The following is a 23,595-nucleotide window of genomic DNA, read 5'->3' on the forward strand; positions in this document are numbered from 1 at the left end:
GGACAAAGCACTTTATTTCCTCTCCTGTTGCAGCCTCTTTTTGAAAACTGACCTAGGAGAGCACATCTCAACCCACCTCAAAATGCTCCATAAGTAAAAATCGCTACTTGAGCTGAAGTGGTTTCAGAACAAATTTTTATTCTGCACCAAAGGGCTTTGGAGTGGTCTCCTTCGCAACAAACATCAAGCACAGTGCAAACCGGTGACACTGAAGTGACCACGACAGAGCTGACTTTGACAGTTCAAAGAAAAACACAAATCCAAAGTTTATACAGAGCTGCGAAACTTGAGCTTGGTGTTTACACCGTGTGAGGGAAGGAAACTGCAATATGCAATCAGCATTCTGCAAGAAAATTGTTAACAGTAGCATAACGTGCAGTGAATGAAACACTTTTCTAGCACAGCTACTTTTAACCCCATTCAGCATCTAAAGGCAGCATATAGATGCATATTAAATTGCACAAAACACTGCATACTGTAGTTTATTAGGATATTTATTACTGCATTTGCCAGCAATTCTGACTTATAGTACAGTAAAGTGACAGAATTAAAATTCCACTTTTACAATTTTGCTGACCTGCTTATCACCAGAAAACCTGTGTGCGCAGCAAAAAACTGACATCTTATCAAGATTTTTTTTCCTCCTTCATCACTTGCTAAATTCACTGCAATCAATGACACTACAACGCCTGACGAGCTCATCACCGAATGCCCTAGACAGCAACGCCTTTTGCTCATGTTGCAACCTGCCTGCTGATCTTGCGCCTCACAGGAGTTGAGAAGGAGGCCAAAGCATCCTGTCAGTTCCCAGCAGGCCCGCTAAGCAGCTTACAGATACTCATCCCTGATCACAGCCCTTCAGGCTTAGAAACTCTGTCATTCTGTTGGTGGCTTCAACTAGCTAGATCAATTAACTAATGAGTATCCATCACCCTGCTGCCGACAAAAGTGCACAGACTCACACATCATGTACAGTGGCAGTAAACAGGCAAAACAGGGTATTTGGAAGTTGCCAGAAAGGTACAAAAACACATTTTCAAAAAGATATCATCCTGTCATCTGTAGTTTCATTACTGCAGTACGTACAACGTCAAAGCATATTTTACAAGCGAGAGAGAGAAAGAAAACACACACTTTGGGGATACAAATTGTTACCATGGCAACTTCAATATCACATAAAAACAGTAACAGCAACGTCTTTCAATAGCAGTTAACATCAGAGCATTGCATCTAAAATTAATAAAGAAGCAAAAATGAGAAAAATCGGAACGTGTTTTGCAATGCTATTGGTTTCTACGGAAAACGTGTCATGCACGACAGCTAGTGACACTTGGTGTTTAGAGCAACCAGCCTGATAAGGATATCCGCATACTATCAAGGACTGACATGACAGGTTGCTCACCATAAACTCAGATACAGATACACACCTACGTATGGGATATGCAGAAAAACACCGGTAAATAAACTTTCATGGACTTGTCATTCTAGTATCAATATTTCCCAGCGCACTTGAACCTCGCCTGTGTCCCTGGCTGACAAAAACAATAGTTTCTTTGTTGTGAGGTGATCTGGTTTATCTGCACCTGCAGCTCTGCAACAAGCAGCCACACGCCTGCTAGCTTAAACCACTGAGTCAGAGAAGGAAGCATGCCTGCAGGACTCCAGTGCATGCATATGAACAGACTGTCCCCTGAAGTATGACATCAGCTTGTGTAGATGTATTGACTGCTTGTGTAACAGCAGCCACGATACACCCACACAGGTGGAGATAGAGAAAAAAAAAGTGAATAACAGAATGTGGGCTATGGTGCAGAAAAAAAATATATATAAAAACTGGAAGTTTGCAACACGAGAGACAGAGATGGAGAGAATGGAGGTGGATGGAGAGACACTGAATCACTGGTGAAGGTCAAACCAGATTCACTAAGGGTTGTCATGGAAGCAGGATAATGCGAGGGTCGTTGCCATGGAAGAAGCTACAAGATGAGGAGCAATGCTGGCAAAATGTTGTGTTACAAAACACAGTTGAAAGATCTCCATCCTTACAATCAACCATCATTGCATCCGCATATAAAATCTCCCGGGGAGGAGAGTGGTGTGCTGCTCGCCTGGGGAGTCTGAGTAAAGTACAATGTGTGTGTGTGTGCACACAGTTTCTGTGACTAAGCAGGGATGTAAACGCTAGCCTACCTGGCAAGCCAAGCCACAAGGGAAACAACTACACTGTAAGTAGGCAAGTATAATAGGACAGCAGTATAATATGTGAGACACAGATAATAGCTGAGACTCTGGATGGCCCAGGGTGTATGCTGCACATGTGTAGTACACTGTGGAAGCACAGCTTCTGAGGCCAGCTTGTATTTAAAGTTCATCCATCTCCTTCTCTCGTAAAGACGCAGACACACACCCGTGTACACGTAGGTTCTGTAAACTCAACGATAAACTCAGTTTGAACTCGTTTCCCACTTTGCTCATTCATGTAGCCTCTCACAGGAGGAGAAAAAAAATACTGATGCATGTTTGACATCTGGCTTAAATTAGAAGCTTAGCAGTCACAGCTGTTCAACCTACTAGCCTGATATAAGTTTGCCCAGCAATGGTGTCATGCATGTAGGCCATAATAAAGGCTTAACAGGGAAATATGTAATGGCTGAAGTGAAGTGAGGCAAAGTTTAAAAATATATATCATAATCTTGACTTTAATTCTGAGGTAGAGGTAGACAGCACATTCAAATGATCTGGCATCATTAAACCAAAACCTTTATTTTTTTGACTGCTGACCTAATAATTTAAAACCAAAAATATGCATATTTTCAGTTTCATAATGGCCTTTTCTGAATATTTAATGCTACCGCAGGGGCAGTAGAGACTGAAAATTTTGCATCACTTTTGCATCTTTTGAATAATGATTTCTTTTTTTAAGAAAAACAACTAACACTAAAATTATTTTAATTAGTGGACTATGATCTCACTAAGTCATGCATGTAAAGCTAGGGGTTTACATGCATGACTCAATACATTTATTACAACGTAAACTTGTGTGGGGTGCCGATATAGTTCACTGGGTTGAAAAGTCACCCAGATCACTGCAGGAGACCATTTCCTGTCTGTCATTCTCCCCATACATATAAACTGTTATATGTGTTTTGCGGGGTCTCCTCTGGGAGTATAAGAGCTGCGTGTACTTTAGTAAACTAGTGGAAACCTGTATAAAGCCGAACAAAGCCTGGCACCATGACTGATACTTTGATTGCTGCTGCACAACCCCCCTTGTGCAATAGCAACATCTAATACTGTTTATCTGCTGTAGATATCTTTTTAGACCTCACACTTCTTTTGTCCTCCACTTGTCCAGTTAGATGTCTTTTTAAGCTTGAATGACTTATAGGTCAAAGTTAAGTGGCTTAACAAATGAAACCTCCCTCCAAAAATGATCAGAGGATTGGACTGAAAGTGAGTAAAAAAGCAGCCAAAATCCAAAGAAAAACTTTGAGACTATCAGAAAGCATGGAGAACTACAGTATTGCTTAAGAACACTCCAAAAGTTACAAGAAAGTCTGACTCCTTGAAACCAAAATATAAAGAAATGCACAGTACTGTGTTTGTGATGTGGAATTCTTTTGTCTCCCTCACCTGACACAAAGACATCTAAGAATCAAAAGTATCAACTTCAGAGTGGAAAAAATGTTCAACATAATCTAGGGTAAGTTAGGCAAACAGACAACAGTAGGTAGGACAGGGAAAAGTGAAGAGACCTGGAAAATCCCTGAAGAACATAGCTGTCATGTCACACAACAATGTAACAAAACAAAAAGAACATTCAAAATAAAAGAGCAACAGCTTTTATCATTACATTTGAATCCCTAATACAGCATAGTTTTATCAAATGCTATAAGGCTATAAGAAAAACCAAAAAAAAAGAAAAAAAAAAAGAGCACAGTCATGTTGAAATAAGAAAAAAAAAAAAAGAGTGGTTGCTTTGAAAATCTAACTAAGCTCTTTAACCATGAGTGTGTGTGTGTGTGTGTGTGTGTGTGCGCGCTACTTGACCCTGAAAGAAAGCTCTATGTAAACCAGGGCATCTAAACACAACAGAGTACACTAATGCACCACTGAGAGGAAACAACAGTAGACTCACTGGGGCTTCTAAAGTGCATTGATCTGTTTTGTATAGGCTACATCCTAAGAGTTGCTGCTAGTGGATTATTTCCCATGTACAAGCTCAGACCTACAAATACACACTCTTTTGGATCATGGCATAAAAATAGTAGACAAGGTTTTAAATGATGACATAAAAATCCGATTTGCATAAATGGATGTCGGATGTGGACATACTGGTTTGATCACACTTTAACACTGGCATGGCACTAACTGCTGGTTTTCATTGGTGGCAGTCTAACCAGCAGAATTTAAATGTGCTGTAGCAGTCATTTTGGCACTGGAGCACTCTGCAGCAGAGAAGAAGCTGCTCCTGGATCTGCAGCCAGTTGAAGGCAGAGCTGTTTCTGTAAAAGACACATTTTTAAAAATGTATACAGCACCTGTACGTTTCCCACTTCCAGCAGAGACCAGGGTTAGCAGCTTGTGAATATTGGAAAGCACAACAACCCAACAGCATTAGGTGACTATGCTGGTGACGTTTAAGATTAGAATTATTTCATCTTAGCATCCGATTGGGCTAAGCTATATGATATGGTGAATATCATCAGCTCTATCAGCTTTTACTTCTTTATTCACTTAGGAATATCTACCCTCAACAAAGTGTGCACCATCTCTTTAAGAGGGCACTAAGGTACACTTTTCATTGACTATCAGTATTTGGTAAAATAAATAGGTAGATTTGAGGATGGTTGAGCCTACATTTGAGTACAACAAACTTATTGATTGCTGTAACTAATCGTTCAGATGAGACTACCAAGAACCACCAAGTTGCCTAGCAACATAGTGTTTATGCGTGAGTATATGTGCTAATATGCATTTTTGTGGACAGCTGCTGTGTAGTTTATATTGATTATACATCTCTGCATTGTCTACCTTAGTGACCTTTTATTAAAGTGACAGATCTACACAAACCTCAATTTTGTGTAGGATTATTTTAACAGTAACCTTTACACTGAGCCTTGAGTAAAATTGTCCAGTACTATGCTGTTCCCTGCCATGAACAAATGAAGGGCATTGTGAATGTGTGTAGATGGAGACTGTAGGGGCCACTAGCTTCCCAGCATGCAATGCGTATCTCAGAAATAGAGCAGGATAAGGCAGAGACCCCTGGGATGGTGGCACAGAGCTAAGAAAAGAGCTCCTCTGCTCTCATTTAAACAGGGACAGGTGCTGGAGGAGGAGAGAGGTAGGCCATACTAAAGACAGACAGAGAGAGCAAGAGAGACAGACAGACCGTTAAAGAGACATGCATGTATAAAGTATGTGTACTTATGGGTGCTCATTCAAATACAGCATATCAAAGTTAACTCCTCATGTCCCAGTATTTGCTCTCAGCAACAACCATGTTATTTACTGTAGTCTTTTAGACAGCATAGAATTACAGGCAGATATTTAATGCCTGTGTCCCAGGTCCATTAACCTAAAAAAGACAGTTATGCTACATCAGTTTGCAGCCTCATTTTCCCAGAGTGTACCACTTTTTTCTACAATAATTACTGAGAGGAATATGGGTTTTTGTGTGCGAGTGTGTGCTTTTAATATTTGCCTCCCTTTTTTTTTTCCTAATGCATGTTATTTCCCGAAAGACATGTCTTTGTGCTGAATCATACAAGATGTTATTAAAATTTGGCTATTAGCAAGGCTAGAGAAGCTGATAAGAGGGGATGAAATATATTTGATTTCCTCTGGCTGGGGAGTCTAAAGTGTATGCATTTCACATTCTTGCCCGGGTTGTTGAAAACAGACGAATAAATCAAATGGCCAAAGGGGAGTTTATTTTATTGTTAGCCAGAGGACAGGGTAAATGAAAGTCACAGCAAATATAAAAACAATATGATATCTATGAAATTTCTGTGCTTGCACAGGTTTTTAGAAAAAGCTCTCACTGAAATGCTAACATTTAGGACAGCATAATGGAACACACCCAGCCAAGCACAGGCAAGTTTTAAAGAAGAACAGGCTGACCATACTGAGTCTTAAAGAGGCCAAAACCTTCCAGCATACCTTCAGTGAAAAGTCAGTCATGCAGATCCGTGATACTCAAGTGGACAAAGATAAAACAAAGACAAGTCTTACAAACTAATGTGCTGACTTTCACTGGTTAGATGGAAACCACCAAGTTTACATCTTGAAAGCTACTGGCATGGACAGCCGCAAGAAATCAGTGTTTTCAGTTGTGCATCAGGTGGGTCTGAATAGCCTCATCTCTGCTTGAGACTGGCAGCTTGAGCCTACCCTATTGTGGCTGTGGCTTAGGAGGTAGAGCAGGTCATCTACTAATCAGAAGGTTGGTGGCTAAGTCTCTGACTGCTCTCGTCTGTGTGTCAAAGGCCAAGATACTGAACCTGAGTTGCTCCTGATGCGTTCAGGAGAGTAAGAATGCATGTAAATGCTAGACAGAAAGCGCTTAGGCATAGAGAAAAGTGCATGTTCGAATGTGTGTGTGAACTGGTGAATGGGTTGTTGTGCAATGTGCTTTGAGTGCTCAAGTAGAGTAGAAAAGCACTAGTCTATTTGCAATACACATAGCCCATGTTATGCAGCAAGAAAATGCAGACAAGACAACAGATTCAATCTACCATGATTCAGGCAATATTTCAGACATGCAAAGTTATGTGTAGACTCTTAATTTTATTTAGGTCATATTAATTTGAACTCTGAAATCAACTGAGTAGAGCAAGAATAGCCAACACACCAGACTTTGAAGCAAGACCTTTTTTGGAAAAATAGGGAAACTTAACTGACTGGCAGAAATCTAACCAACCAGTCTTGAGAAATTTAAAAGAGGGCTTGTTACAGTGACGAATCAAAATGCTTGAAATTTCCGGAGGAGTTTAAACCTGTAAACTGCCTTAGCTACAGGCCTAGTCGTAAATAACACGCCTCTAGCTTCAAATGGATATAAACACAATGAAGAAGGGCTGGTGGGTTGGGACTGTCGTAAATACCTCCAGCCCCACAAACACCACATTTCCCTAAAAGGGTTGGAGAGCCCCACAAGCCTCACTGAGGTTATAATTGCTCACTCCCTCCAGACCTACATGAAGAGAGAGAGATAAAGTAAGAGTAGGATGGCAGACACAGCGAACGAAGGAAAAGAAAAAGAAATGAGGGAGGGAGAGCAGGTGTGTGTGTGTGTGTGTTAGTGTGCATGTTCATGCATGTGTGTGGGTGGCAAAGTGACAGGCGATGATTAGCCCAACCAGAGGAGGATATGTGGGAGGGAGTATGTGGGAGTAGTGGGGCTGGTGAGAGAGAGACTCTAGGCAGAGATCTACACAAGTGGATTAAAAGAGCTCTCATACTATATAAACACATAGAAATGGCACATGGTTTATGTACAAACACACAAAACGATGTAAAGTATAAAAGGCATGAATGCACATGGAGTACAGCGCACACCAGGGTGGATTCCTGTGGGAACACGCTTTGTTGTCAAGGTGTTGTAAAGAATCAAGCTAGGCTACAGTGTGTGTCGATTTGATAATGAAAACAGGCAACAGAGGCAATCATTTTCACAAAGTAATTTCATCCCTCACTGTGCGAGTGTGTGTGTGAGGGGGTCAAAGATGACAGGAAAAAATAAAAAGCCAGGAGAGAGGAAGGAGATGGTTAGCATCTGCAGACTCTTAGGTGTGTAGGCGGGACCGTTTGCGCCCATCTCTAACTGAGCTTTTAACAGGCTTTAAAGAGGTGCAACAAGAGCTCAAACTCATACGTGCATGTGTGAACATGCGCAAACAAAAAGAAAACGGGGAAAAAAGATGCAGATTACCTTTAAAGGACATTGAGCCAGTCAGCTCAAACACAGCTAGTCCACAGAACAAATCAATCAGTTTTAATGGATTCTAGCTTGCTAAGGTAGAATCCATTAAAGCACTCACATCCACTGCATTTCTTACAAGCCTGATTTTACACTTGTGTTTGCTTCTATACTTCCATACTGGAAGCAGAAATTTTGTGTGCTCTCAACTTTAGCACACAGAGGCTGTGGTTTATATGGGTAGTTGAGATGCTCCCGGTCTGTGGATATTTTAGTGTTCTACCACCAGCCAAACAGGAAACCCAGGGCTCTGGGGCCTAACCCTGTACATACAGTTGAACTTCAGGTCATTATATTGGACGTGACCTCAGGGTGGGGACTCTAAAATGTTGCAAGCAACCGGTTGGAAAACAAAACACTAATTCTTCCTGTGGAAAACACAGAAGCATGTAGAGAACCGCTGGGTGTAACGCACACATGATATAAGAAACAGACAACAAACAACAGGACGCATTATATTTAATTACATCACAATCTTTTTTTTTTTTTTCAAACTTAATGAGTGAGAAGCTCAGTCTTTGCTGTGTCTAGATGGGCAGACAAGAATGGGCAGATATTAAGACAGAGAAGTTTAGTCGTTTAAATATCAAGTTCTTTTCCAAAAGGTTTTCAGTTGCCTCATACACACGGAAATATCCTACACACAATGGTCTATGTACAATTTCCAAATTTGGCAGCTTTATTTCCGTTATGAATAGGATTTAAATCAAATCCCAGCACACACAGAAACTTCAAGCACATTCAATAATGTGTATTTTTTAAAATAAGATAGAATTCAGTGCTGTTACAGTCCAAGTGGTTGGTGGTGCAAGAGGAGATTAGACCAGCTGTCAGTTAGACTACATATATATTCTTCTGCCTTTGTGACAACTTCAGCCGAGGTTGTCTGGTCACGAAGAGCCAGCTACTGTAAGCAAGGCTGGGTTCAGCATGGAAGTACTGCTGTGAACTTTGGAATCAATAGAAATCCACACAAACGCCGTGAGATATAGAGATAGAGAGAGCGAGAGGATCGCTTGCTGAATAAAACATCCTGAAAGCACTTTCATGTCAGTCCCTGTTGGCTGGGCTGGAGGAAACCCAAACTGTATGTCAGCTCCACAGCAACAAAGGCCCCATCAAATCAACAGCTACTTCTGCGCAGATCAAGCAGCCGAATGCACAATCAGTGCAAAAGGGAATCTCTTCAAACATGAGCTGATTTCCCCTGGGCTGGGGACAGCAAACACACGCACACACACACACACAGAGAAAATCACTGATCACCTAGGAAACTACTCACTACGAGAGCACCAGGTGTTGCTTTTCCAATTGACCTCTATGTTTGCAACCAGAATGCTCACATCCAGACACACCTAATTGACATGACATAAGCATTTAATCTAAAGAGCAACACGTCCAGTATACGCATACATTTTTCCACAAAATGAAAGCATGCCATGCAGGAAAAGTATCAAACTGGCACTCTCCTACCAAAAATCTAAAAAGACTTTATACTTTTCAGCTTGGAAGCATCTAACTATGTATGCTGTTGAAAATGACAATGTTCAGCCCCTGCCTCACTGTGCTGCTGATGATACTGCACTCATCATTGTTTTGCTTTTCCTTCCTAGAACATTTCCCTATGAAAAGGAGGCCCGTGTAGTGAAGAAGTCATTTCCTCCATGAGTGAAATGACTAGATTAAAAAGACTAATTAAAAAGCACCTTCTCTATCAACCCCCATGTTTTCTTCCTAAATGCTACTTAACTGTCACATTATTTTATACACAGAAAGATAATGCGGCTTCTCTATAAGGCCAATGTAACCAGATAAAAGGAAGGAAAAAAATAACCCTCCAATAAGATGGAAAGAAAGAAGGTAGGGTTATCATATATACATCACTTACCCAAGTCTTTGGATCCTTGACTCTCACTGGCCAGTTCACCCATTCTGACCAGAGCATCAAAGTAGCCTTTGGCAGCAAATGTCACATCTAGAAGAAAATAGGAGTGAGTACAAAAAGAAATAAAGGGGTTATTAGTTTAAAGGTTACAGAACAGTCCACTTTCCATTCTGAAAAAAAAAAACCTCACAATGCACAGTTTAGCTTTGTGTGAACACAGGTGACAGCTTTCTATGCAGTGATCTCTAGTTTCTCTTAGAAGTATTTCAAACACTAAATCTGTTTTTTTTCCTTTTATGTTCTGTTTCTAGTTTCATATGAAAAATAATAAATGTTACACCTTTGAGTCAGAATAAAGTATGTGAGCATTTTTTGGGTCACTTGAGCTAAATTAATTTTGCTATGAAACCACTCACTCAATATTTTATAACACCTGGAAACACTTCCTTTGTCCATGTTTTAACAGCTTTTCCATGTCAATTTTTTGTGCCATACCCTGCAGAAGCCTTTTTTAAACAAGTTTGCAAGTGCGCTTTATTTTTTCCCCCTCTATATCATACAGTAAAGAAAAGCTAAGCATTTATTATATATATAAATATAAATAAATGTATATATAAAATGCACAGGAGAATATTTATCTCAGGCCTCTTTTTGATCCATGGCCAATAGGTCACATACATATGAAAAAAAGAGAAATCAATAGCTCTGAGAAAACAATGTGGTTTCACAAAGGAAAGAGTAATGTCATGCTGTTAACCACATGCTGATAATCGCCACTGGACTTTTGCTTCTTCCATTCCATTTAATCTTTTATGTCAATATGTTTGAACACCCCACAGCAGGGTGACACAGTGACTGTGTTGGCTGCTGATTGACAAGCCTCGTACACCTGTATAGACAATGATTCCACATGCTCCCCGCTAGCACTAATGCAAGGCATAAAGCATACAGTGTTTCTAAAATTCTCACATGACATACAGTGAATGAACATGGCTATAGGTCTCGTGACCTATAAGGGGCTACTCGTGCACACATAGAAAGTTTGACTTTTGCTCCATGCATGCACAAAAACAATCAGTGAAGTTAATCCAAATGGGCAGTCATTCTGCTTGTATTTGCTCTGCGGCTAAATAAAGAGTCGTCCTGGCTGCACAAATCAATATCCACCTCAGCCACTATCATTTCAACCGCACCTGACCAGGCTAACAAAGGTCACACAGGGCAGAGTCAGCTTCCAGTGATTTCTGCCTTACTACCATGCAGTCCTCCACCAGTCTGACAATCTCCAGCAAATAATGGCCAGTGCTTTTTGAGGTGAATTCAACAGCAGTCCAGGTGACAGATGGGCCTGTGCCTTTCAGACAGCTGCCAGGTGAGAGGCGCATTTACAACAATGTCCTGGCAGGGGCAAGCTATTTCTAGCAGACAGATGCAGCTGCCCTGCAATAAGGGAAGTCTCCTAGGCTGGAAGCCTCGAAGCTCTGCTCCGAGGCTGAGGGACATATGCTAATGCTAATCCCAATTACAGCTGAGTCAATGGCAGGAGATGGCCTGTGCTTCCTTCTTTCTCTACTGCATGGGAAAGACCAGAGAAATAAGAGCAGAGCCTTCAGAGCATCATAGCCGAGTCCTCTTCGTTATGTCAAACAGGCCTCCTGCCTGCCTTGATGTGGAAAGTGTGAATGTGTGAGTGTCAGTTCATGTGAGTTTGCACATGTGTGGTAGGGGGGGTTGTGAGAGCTCTTGCAGATCTCCCAGCAACAGACACTTTCTTTTTGCTGATGCTGCTGCTGTAGCACGTGTGATAGTGTCTCTGTAACTGAAGAATGGCTGATTAGATAAGCTGGATCTATACGGGTGGGTCTATCTAATGAAATGTGTGGTAAGGGGTTCAGAGAGACAGACGGAGAGGATTATTGGATCTCTGATTGCACGGCAGGCAAATGGTAGGGGAGGGGTTTATTTGAGAGCTACTGATCCTTCACTCATCCTTCACTCTGAGGAGGGATAACACATCTTGATCGAGACAGTAAAGATTTTCTGTAAGTGTGTCAAAATCATCATATTGTCAGGGGACTTGTATAAAAAATTACAGTCTCTGTTGGCTTGGCAGTTAGACTCGGTCAGTCGCAGTGTTTGTTGCTTTTACACTTACCAGCCACTGTGAAATTCACTGACTGAATGCTGTGTTGGAAAACCTGTAATACTCTAATACCCAGACCAAGCAGGCCTATCAGTGAAGGCTTTTGGCATTTCTGGTGTGGGATAATTTCAGTGATTGCACCATATGGATATGGTGTGCACTCCCATCCCCAGCCCCCTCAAATGAGAGCTGCTTAGTCCCTTGGGTTTAGCCAATTCTGCAAAGTGGGTCTTTAATGGCTCTGTGAGTGCCTACCAGTCTGTTTCCTACTTAAACCAAAGACAGGATTAGTTATTGTGCATCAACGGAAAGAAAAAAACTTGTTAGGGAAGAGAACATCATTAATGGTAGGATGAGTTGGACTGGCAGAGGGAGGTCTTGTTATGGTTGAGGAACACATTGTATGACAGTCGTTTTTAGTTACAAAACTAATTTTTCACACATGCTCTACAACGCCGAATTTTTCTAAACAACGCCCAACAAAGATTTATGTGAGAATGCAAATACTGGACACAGTCAGATTGAACATGAACTGGTCTTTAAGCTGCTACCTCCTACAAAGTCCATGTGATGTGGGAATAATGCCTGCACAGTAACAGTTGTGCAAATTCACAGCCAGCAAGTGGTCATCCTGTATCCTGCACCCTGCACATCCTACCTTACCTTGCCTAAATTAAATACAGTACAGTTTCCAGCAGTGAGATAACACTGCTGTGTGCTACATGTGAGAAAGGACAACTCTGTACAATGTCCTGACCTGATTTTCTAAAAGCAGCTCAAATCAGAGAGTAAATGAAGAATTCAAAAGGCATGGCTGTAAGTGTTTGGGATTCCAACAAACAAATGCACAAGCACAAGCACATAGCCACACAGCCACACACACACTTGTTTTCCTTTGTAAATCTGACTGCTGACAGTGAGCTATCCTCGCTTTTGAATTAGATTAGAGGGCTTTTGTGTTGCTCTGACTACACCTCTATAACCATGTACAAGCAATGCCAGAAGCTCTGCACCAAATGATTAGGTCTGCCTATTTAGCACAAGGATAAATTTTGTAGGGTTTTTTTGTTTTGTTTTTTTTAAATGCACAAAAAAGGATATGTAGCTAGATACATAAAGCAAGGTAGAGTGTGTGTGTGTGTGTGTGTGTGTGTGTGTGTGTGTGTGTGTGTGTGTGTGTGTGTGTGTGTGTGTGTGTGTGTGTGTGTGTGTGTGAGATAAAGAAAGAGAAAGAAACAGAGTGTTTTCTTGGCTAAGTGCCTAAATCTGCAGCGAAACAGGAGCATGAAAGAAAAAAAGAAAGGACTTACTGGCAAGGGCCTTCTCATAGTTCTTCCCCATGGCAACAAAGTTCCGTAAGCAGGGATTGAACTGCTCCATAATGGTCTGAAAAAGAAAACAAGAAATAGATGGGAGGTTGGGCCTTTACTTATCATTAGACTGTGAGTCAAGAGCAAAGACTTGCATATTGCTTTATTTATTCGCTATTCCACTTTTTGCCTCACATTCTCTTTATATGCAAAGCTTCTCCAGGTGCACAAAACCAGTTTTCTATAAAGTAAACAGCTATATACAGAACACACACCAGTGTACAGACCAAGAGGCAACCTCTGGGGCTGAAATATGGAGCCAAAGTCGACGTGCCAAAAAGCTGCAGTTCCTCAAATGATTACTGGAGGCTTGCTCCAAAAGCAAGTCGGTCCCCGTAGACTGCCATGTTAAAATGCCCAACTTCACAGTAGAAATAAACATGTTTACAGCATGGTGCAAAAGGGGGTTTGGTGTCTTAACAAATTCAAATGTAAACTTACTAATTCAAATGTAATAAGTCTTAAAGTTTTATCTTATTAGGAGTAGGAGTTACTGAACTATAGCTCTCGACCGTGTTTGTAGGGTTGCTGCCTTTTGGAGCCTTTTTAATGCCTGACAAAACATCCAGCTTATAGTGTGGTTAATTGTACTAACAGCCTTTCCAAGAACTGTGTGCTGCAGTACTGGTTCAGTGAAATTCAAGCATTTTATTAATGGGTTTCTCATTTTCATAATAACCAGTCGCAGAAGTCATATCTTTTGTTTTGGCTGGATCAGTAAGCTACACTGTTTTGCTCTGGAAATACTGTATCCCAATACACTCCAAGGTGCAGTTTAAATGCTGAGAATGCATGATTCTTGACACTTCTCACCACCACCTCCCTTCTCCTCCCCTCCTTCCTCCTGCGCTTCTCCAGGGCTTCCTCCAATTAGCCGGTCCCTAGTCACATAGTCAGGAATAGCCAGGGGGAAAGAGAGACAACTACAACACTGCTGCAGCAGCAGCAGTCTCCACCAACCATCAATACTGCTGGAGAACACTTTATAATCTACTTCTAGCCTGAATCCACACAGTGGCAAAATAATATGGTAAGGTGCCACTAGTGTCAAGCTAAAACCCCATCAGCCCATCCTGAAAATCATGGGCCTCTTATCCTCACTCAGACTTCAGCATTTTTGCTTTTCCCTTCATTTTTCTGCCAGTTTTATTCCTTATTACTTTTTTTAAACTCTGCCAAAAGTTGAGCAGCACCATATATGTATGTAATCCATCTATAGTGAAAATCCAAATGAGTAAGATATAAACTGCCGATATTTTCTTTATCATCAGTAATTAAAGTACTACACCTTTTTATGACTCTGCTTACAAAAGAAAATGTAAAACTGGAGCAAACTACAAGTAATAGCATCAAAATGCCAAAAGACAAGTCACCATCAATGACTCATTTACTCTGATTTACTGGTTTAGATCTATACATCTATACGAGATTGTGATTTAGGCAAATGCAATTTAAAAGGTATTCAACTAGGATATAGTTTTAAGTATTGCTACAAAATAGTTTTATTGTCTGTCAACAATATTCTTATAACCAATACCTGATAAACATTTGCCCTATAAAGGAAAACCATAAAAGCTGAGGAGTTTGGAAAAGTTAGAAAGGCAAGGCTGGGATGAATAGGACATGTGCAGAGGGAGGATAGTGGATATACTGGAAAAAGGATCTTGAAGAGGGAAAGAGGATGACCAGAGAAGTTCATGGATGTAATGAAGTACGACATGCAGTGGATTGGTGTGATAAAAGTGGATGCTAGGGATGGGGTGCGATAGAAGCAAATGATCTGCTGTGGTGACCCCTAAAGCGAGCAGCCAAAAGAAGAAGTGATGCTTTATTGTACAGGATCTACATTTTCAAAATGGTCAAGAGAAAAGAGAAAAATAAAAAGGTTGTTGTTCATTCATTATATTAACTAACAATTTCACACCACTGCCTTCAGAGCTGTGCTGTGCATGTTTTAAAGACATTGCTAGACCACTGTAATCAATGAAGTCACAAGCTGGTTTGCAGGACAAATCATGTGATGACACCATTCCTCAATTACCCAAACATCTTTTTCTGCATTATATTATAAACTGGATATAGATACAACTATTGGGCCAGTACTGTGTATATATAGTGTTAGTTAAATATCTGTGTAGGTTTGCAATCATCCATGTCATTAGAGTCTTGAGTGCTTTAAAAAGCAAATGCTTTCAAATGGGGCCAACCCCCACTAGGAGTTAAATACCTGAGATTCTCCACCATTTTTTTTAGAACTAAAGAAGCTCTGAAGGAAGCCAGCAAATGTTTACTACCAATGCTTAAACATTGTTTGTACTGTTAATTATATTTCAAAGAAACAGATCAGATTAATAGTAATTTAGTCTTTGCTCTTGTTTCAGTATTTTGCTTTACAGGGATGTCCCATATCACATTGTCCCTGCTAATGCCAGTAATAAATTTGCCTTTACGTTCTAGCACACTCGGGCATGTCTGAGAGTCAGAGCCATGCGTCCATCTCAGGTGATGATTTAGTACCTAAACAGGCAGCTATTTTAATAACCTCCAAGAGAACAAAGTACTTTGCAAAACATGCAAGAAAAATGTTCCCGCTAAAACTGAAAATAACAAACTCGTTTCACCACTTGAGACAAAAACACTGTTCCAGGCAACCAGGCTACAAAAGGAGGAGAAACTAGCTAGAGATAAGCGACTCACATGTAAACAAATACTTCACTGAGTGCCGCTGGAACGCTTGCTAGTTGTGCTCCATATACCAGTGAAAGAGGGCGGTGGATATAAATTCCTTGTTACTTTTGTGTTTGCGTTTGACTTGACTGTGTCATCGGATATATTGCTGTATCACTACTACTGCACTATAAACCCGCTGCAGCTGGCACCTTGTTTAAGAAAATTCACACTTCAAATTAGGTAGTCTGATATCAATGATAGTAGCTCATTGGAAAACACCCTTTTACACTACCGAGGTTACATTGCTCAGTAGATTAAATATTTTTCTTCCAATTTTTCTGGAAATATTGTAATATAATTTTGAAGCTATTCCCCACTCCTATAGCTTTATTTCAGAAACCCACAAATCTCTGCACAACATATGAAGTATTTTAGCATTTGCTGTGGTCAGAGCAACACTACCAGTGAGCAAAAGGACAAGGAGTTGTTCAGGATCCTATATTGTTTGGCTAAAATCAGAAGTCACAGCCTTTTAGAGTCCTCCTCCTCTTCTGTTGACTGGGTCTAGCTGTCAAGTAAAATGGACTCATGGTAAGTCTACAGTGCACCGTGGAACAACAATACAGTGATAAATTTTGTTCTTATACAGACACAAACACACACAAGGCAACAACATCCTACAGACTCTTCAATGGTCTGCTTACTCTTCAGTCTGCTAACTTATTTTATTTTTTAATAAAAATAATTGTTTTAAATAAACTTATTCCAAAGTTACGATGAAACAATAGTAAAATGCATATTATAAATTATTGTAATATTCTCCCCCCGGCTCTGTTAGACTAACACACTCGAAGGATACAAATATAATTGGTTGAGAACCTTATCTCAAGTTCACATAGCACCTCAATACAAATTGTATCCCTGCTTGTTCTACCTCTGGGAAGATAAAAGACAACCCTCAGGACCTTGCTAAGAAAATACTTATTCCTAAATTATTCAGTGCATCTCATTGAAGAGGTTACACAAACGTGTGTATCACAAATTTGCAAATACATGTGTGTGTACTCGTGCACACACCTACATTGATACAAGTGGTTATAATAAAGAGTGGTGGTGTTTAAAACTGGTGGGAGGATTACATAAAAAAAGCTAGGCCCAGTACAGCATCATTACAGAACATTCTCCCACTGAAGAGGCCAAAGGTATGTGACACAAGCCTAGCTGCCTTTTCTTCCACAATCCGAACACACACACACACACACACACACACACACACACACACACACACACACACACACACACACACACACACACACACACACACACACTCTGACCCACTGCCACTCTATAAACAGACAGTAATGCATGCAGCTATGGAGCCAATTTACAGTATTATGTGATTAGCTACTGATATAACTATTATATAAGAGACATGAATTACAATAGAACTTAAATGACATGTAGTTAAGGGAAGTGAAGAAGTGAAAAAAAGTGAGGTAGTTTCTTTCTTCATCTCTTCCCATTGTTGCTAAATTTGTCATCCCAGTTCTCTTGTGCTACATTGTTACCCTAATTGTGACAGCTAATTGGGAAATGGGGCCAGGAGACACTTAAGGTTGTGCGACAGAGAGGCAGGGAGGGAGAGAGAGAGAGCTATCAAGTAGATGACTGAATAGAAAACTGTGAGGATGAAATATTCTATGAATTTTAAGAAAAGGTGTATAATCAGGTACTGTATCCCCCTCTTTTCAAACTTGTTGTATCATCTTCTAATTAAAGAATTCGTAAAATAAGAAATAAGTCAAGGCTGGAGTAATTTTCTCCTCTTCTGAGAGGAAGAGTCTGCTCATTTCGTCACTGCCTACACGAAGACTGATTGAATTCATTATCAGCACTCGGAGCAAAAAATTAAGGGAGACAATCAAAGGAGGGCAGACTAATGTCTCCTGCAAAATGAATCAGATCTCTTTGACACCCAGCTGTGCTGCAGAGTTGAGACAGGGAGAATACAGAGAACTGTGGCGTGCATGAGTACATGTATAAAGGAGGATTAGAGGAAAACTTTATTAGGCGACGTAAAAAATGATTTCTTTCTGTGCACTAAACAAATCAGTGTTTCCCCTCACCATAGCAGTAACAATCGAAACAAGGTCGATGCATCTAGATGGCAGATTCAAATTATGGGACATTCATTCATCTCTGCTCACTCTGTTCTCCTCTGTCACACACACACCTACGCACACAAACATTGTAATGACATGCAAAGGGGGCAATTTGAAACTAACACCAGCTGATTAGAACCAGGGGGAATCACGCGCAATCAGAAGCCAGGAAGCCATCATCTGTTCCCTCTCACCCTCCCCTCTCTCATTCCTTCTCACTGCCTCTTCAACATAGCAACTTGTCACAGGCTTAAAAAAATTAAATAAATACATAAATGCCCAGATCACATGAACGCTGAATCTGCTATTTACTGCATATTTGAGGACTGTAAGGACCTATCACATGATGAGAGCCGACAGAAGCTGCCAGACCTGCTGATGTTATTAGGGAAGAATGTTAAGAAAGTGGATACTGTGTGGACTGACTAGTGGCAAAAATGCCGTTTGCCTTTCTCTTTCTTAATAATGAGGGTGCATAAGCAAAGAATGAGTCTCAATCAGCTGGAGGGCAACTGATACCTGAACTAATTAGTGTACTAGGACCAAATATTTTGGCTCCAGTGTAATCTCCAGTCTAGCTGAGTGCGCTGAATGATTATTAACATGGGATCAAGGCCGTACACCTCAGACAGGACCTTGACTAAATCATTTCTTGGGGGAAAACCCCTTGCTGGCCAAATGATGTCTCTACAGTGTGGTCACGAAACTCCGACTGTTTAACAGGGATTTTTCTTTTCATATACGTTTCCTTTCATCGTCACATCGTCCACATGAATCAAGGTACAATCAGGGTAAAATGAAATATTTAGACAATTAACTTAACTAAAATAAAATAAAAATTCATCTGTGATTGTAGCAGTGGTGCTGGATTTGAATATATCTGGGTACCTGTCAGAGGGTATTCTGGTTGTTTATGCTATGCCATCCTGGGTTTTTCTCCTAAGCCAGTCAATTTGGTGCTAAGGCTGGTCACAGCTTATCAGAAATCATTTTCTTGGTGTTAGAACTAATGAGACAGTTGCCATATTGGAAATAGGACACACGTCTAAGAGAATGCATTCCAAACTTTATCACATTTCACTAGAAGAAAGTAAATTCCATTTAAACGTCACACTTAAAATTAGACAACTGAATGTTTTGACTTCTTCCATATACTCAGATAGGATGGGCAGTTTTATCATTTGATTTAAAAAGAAGTTAAGACTTAAAGATTAACATCAAAGCCCTACAGTACAGTGGCATTCCCAGCAATTATCGAAAGACTGTGAAGTACAAGGACTCTAAAGACTAACTGAAGAGCTACTATAAACCTGAAACACAGTAAACTGCAAACAGCAATGCAAAGCATGCGCTTATGTCAGAGGTATACGCTTTGAGCGGATGCCACTGGCCAGTTCGCAGTTTCGCATACTTAAAGCCTTACTAATGCTGCAGTAGGCACATCATGTGCTCTCAGTGGAAGCCAAGGTAAAAATCAAATCTCAGAATACCACATGAATGCGTGTGTCCTTTCCAAGTTCTCTTGAAGGGAGAAAACTTTAACATTATGAGCAGAAAAAAAAAAAGTTTGTAGACTTCAAAAACAGCTCCTCCATTCCTTTGTTATGGAAGTGTGCACACTCAAGTGTTGTGCATCACTCATGTCAAACACAGGCATCGATATAAAATAGAACAGAGACGTTCTTCCTATAACAATGTGCTTTGGTTGCAACAACTCCTGACAGTTTCAGCACTGGCTTTTATGTCACAGATAATGATGTTGCTATGCCACACAAGCAGTTTACCTTTTCTAAAATTTTGAAATGTAGTGAAACAACTCAGTGCAGGTTTAGACGCTTGTATTAAATGTCATCCAATTTTTTGAATACGTTTTATTTTTATTGTGAACATAAACAGTGGAAAGGATTTCGTGCAGATCTACAGTCATGGTCATTAGTCCAAAAAGACTCATGTCAGGAACTATGTAAACACTGAAAATAAACTGTTGCAAAAAGAATTCATATCCAAGCCTATAAATCATACATCGCCTCTTGCCAACAGTAGCCTACTTTCCATCCTCTGTCATGTAAACACGCTCCTGGTAAGATGGGAATAAAAAGGGGAATTTATGATTTGTACTATACTCTTATTAACTTGCAGCGCGGAGGATAAATATCAGCAGTTCCTGTGTGCTGTATTTGTGAACTCAGTCAGGGTTTGCAACAATTCAATGATAATGCCTTGCATGCTACACAGAAATAAAAGGGTTTGTCAGGCTGGCGATGCCTCCTACTGTAAATATTAGTCACGAAAAAGGCACTGTGGCAAATTTCAGTATAACTTGAGCAGACATGAGTTTTTTTAAGACTCTTTTGGGGTCCATAATTGTCTCTAAGGGGGCTCAGATTGAGTAGGAAAAACCAAGCCCTCTACAAACAATTACTTTATCTTTTCCTCACCTTTAAACTGAAATGTCCCCTTCTGTCTCCGCCGGACAAATAACATACACACCAGAGACCAACTATTTACTGTGTTTGTTTGCTTTGCTGTCATCTGCAGCTAGTGTGACCCCCTCATCCACCTCAGCATCAGCCATTCAACTAACTCAGTGCAGACACTGGTTACCACAGCAACCGAGACCCAGACTTATTTGCTAGCTTTATTTCTTTTACCAGCAAAAGATCCTTTTCCTTTTGTGGAGGAAAGGGATGCATTTCCCGCAAATCCCTCAAAATATGATTTTAGCTTTCTAATTGAAAAATAGAAAATGTTGAATCTGAGAAAATCTTTCATTATATTTCAGGTTACGTCACTGGCTAGATGTATAGGAAATTAGCATTATTGCACATCAGTTTGAAAGCTTGCAGACGTTTCTATAAAAATAAAGAAACAAGTAAATACAATGAAAAATATGTGTTGTACTGTGCAAGCATCCTACTGCTACAGAACTACCTGTAATACTCCAGTTTCTCCACATTCCAAAACAGAAAGAAAACACCTAAACACAAACTGAAACTGCAAATTTCCCATTTAAGCTTCCCACGGTGTCAGTCAACTAAGTGCTTGATTAATTTGAAAATAACATGTGGGTGGCATTGTTTTGCCACAGATTTTTTTTGGTTTTGTTTTGTTTTTAATGCTGATTCATGGGTGCGAACTTGAGATGCATGTACATTCTGAGATATAGATGGATATAGATATAGATAAAGGTCTTTTGAATTCTACAAAAAAAAAAGAAAGTTTACAGTGGCATAGCAGCAAATCTGCAACATTACTCATCTTATATCCAAATGGCAAAATTTGGCTGCGTGGAAATGTTCTCACCTAAAGGAACATTCAAACCATCTGGGTATCCATGCAGCATTACTGACTTTCTGCCCATAAGTACAACTGGCTTGGGGCTCAGAAGAGCACTGTGGCTGCCTGTTGAGCTGGCCTTGTGGGTGTAGTGTAGCCAATCCTACTGAAAGTAGCAGCATTTGCCACAGATGCATAGAGTAAGAGCGGCCACAGGCATGTTAACTCTAGTTCATGGCCCATCAATGCAAGACCATTGTGTCCATTGACACAGTATGAACTGAAATTTTCTGTCTCTGTGTCTGTGTCTCTTTCTGTCTGTGTAATTACAGCTTCACCCTCCACAGTAATTAGGGACTATTTCAACAAGGATGTGGAATGTCTCCATCTATTTTTCCTTCTCTTCATCTCTTCTTCTTCTTCACTGGCAACACTTTAATGCTTTATTTTTCTAAAATAAACAATATTCATATTCTTTTACATTTTATTTCTATCCTCTACATTTGGGAGAGTAGCCATGCTAACAGGGTGACTTCAAATCAACCTTAATGATCAGTGATTGTCATGAAGCATGTTTGAGTCACTGGAGTGTAGCTTTGGATTTAGCAGTCAGCATCGCCAGTCTATGCCCTTGGAAAAAAAAAAAAAAGCAATGATGAGTAAAAGAAAAGAGAATGTCTCTAAACCATCCGCCCCCAGACGTGCAGAGAAGGTGGGTGTGTGGAGCAATAGTCCTCTCTCAGCATCGCAGTCAAAGGCACAGGGAACAAATCTGCTGTTCCAAAGGCAATGAATGTTATGATATCTCCTGCAGTGCATAATGCAATCTTTTCAAGGCCCTAGGCACCGCAGGAATAAACTTGTTGAAACACTATATTCTGGGGGCAGATGTTCAGAAGCACAAGTCATTTTAAACTCCTTTAAATTGCATTTTATAAGACAAGTGGTGCCTTATTTGACGTGCAGCAAGGAAAAAGGCAAATAAAACAATATATGGCATTTTCACTTATGCAACTCCAGACAACTTCTTATTGTAAGACCACACAAACGACACACAGCACTGTATACACATCAAAGAGGCTGGTTTACACTAGATCCTTTCTGGGGCTTTTAGTAAGCATTTCATTAGCTCTACATCTCCTTTTATTCCCTTTCTGAAATAAACATGTCCATATTTGAAAAAAAAAAAATACTATCCTCCTATCGCTATTCCTCCCTCTCACACGCCTTCTCTAGCCCTTCACCAACTGCAAGTCTTTTAGCACAATGATATGACAGAAACACATAAGAATAATGGCACGTTGTTGCTAAGAGACCACCTGTTCAGATCTCCCACATGAGATTGTGGTGAAACTGTAGTTCTCTTATCATCACCAGAGTAACATTCATTTGAGTGTAGTGAATGTCACGACAATATTGCAACTGAGAGAGAAACCTATTACATAACAAGATGTCTTTTAGGCAGAGAAACTGCATTTCAGATAAGGGGGTTTTCTTTAATCAGACATACTGCAGCCACTATCAGGCAACCACAAAATGAAGATCAAATAACAAGAGCGTACTGCAGAACGCGCTTGATCCACTTAACGTCAAACGACTATTTTGCCACATTCATAACAGACATTTGAGAAAATGGCATCTACCGGCTTCCAGGCTGTGTTGACATTTAGGGAGTGGTGTTCCATGGGAAAACGGGTGCTATCCTGAGGGCTAGTGGTGATGAGCCACACCCTTTTATTTCCTTACCTGTCAGGGTGTGTTCAAAACCTGCACTGCATTGTATCAGGGGCAGAACACGTAATACTTTCTGTGACAAAGGGTGAAGAAATACAAGAAAAAGTTACATTCTTCCACGGGGCGTTTAGCTTTGATGTAAACGTCCACGTTATTTATTCTTCAGGAGAGCAGCGTATAATGTTAGCAATTAAGAGGTTGCACTATTGACTGGCTTAGCACACAGCTCTGTTCTTTCGAAGCTGCATTCAGGCCTGCTCTAATCTGTTTATTCACTTCATCTTGTCCTCCCCTCCTCCCGAGCCAGGTCAGTCTGAGACTTCAACCAGCGGCATGCTAAGAGGCTTGATCTAGGCCACCACCTTTCACAG

General features: G+C 40.4%; 1 protein-coding gene across 3 annotated transcripts in view; it reads right to left on the reverse strand.

Annotated features, from left to right (window-relative positions):
* The window catches only part of baiap2a (BAR/IMD domain containing adaptor protein 2a), a 53,242-nt gene that overhangs the window by 23,490 nt on the left and 6,157 nt on the right, over positions 1 to 23,595 (reverse strand). For 2 of the 3 annotated variants that reach the window (XM_063471947.1, XM_063471949.1), the window contains exons 2-3: positions 13,323 to 13,398; positions 9,873 to 9,959 (exon numbers count right to left, since the gene is read on the reverse strand). In XM_063471947.1, coding sequence (XP_063328017.1) covers positions 9,873 to 9,959; positions 13,323 to 13,398 — 163 coding nt within the window. Of the gene's footprint in view, positions 1 to 9,872; positions 9,960 to 13,322; positions 13,401 to 23,595 lie in introns of those variants that run through there. The other variant, XM_063471950.1, reaches the window with a different exon arrangement.

Source organism: Pelmatolapia mariae, linkage group LG4 (genome assembly GCF_036321145.2).
Source record: "Pelmatolapia mariae isolate MD_Pm_ZW linkage group LG4, Pm_UMD_F_2, whole genome shotgun sequence".
Classification (NCBI taxonomy): Eukaryota; Metazoa; Chordata; class Actinopteri; order Cichliformes; family Cichlidae; genus Pelmatolapia; species Pelmatolapia mariae.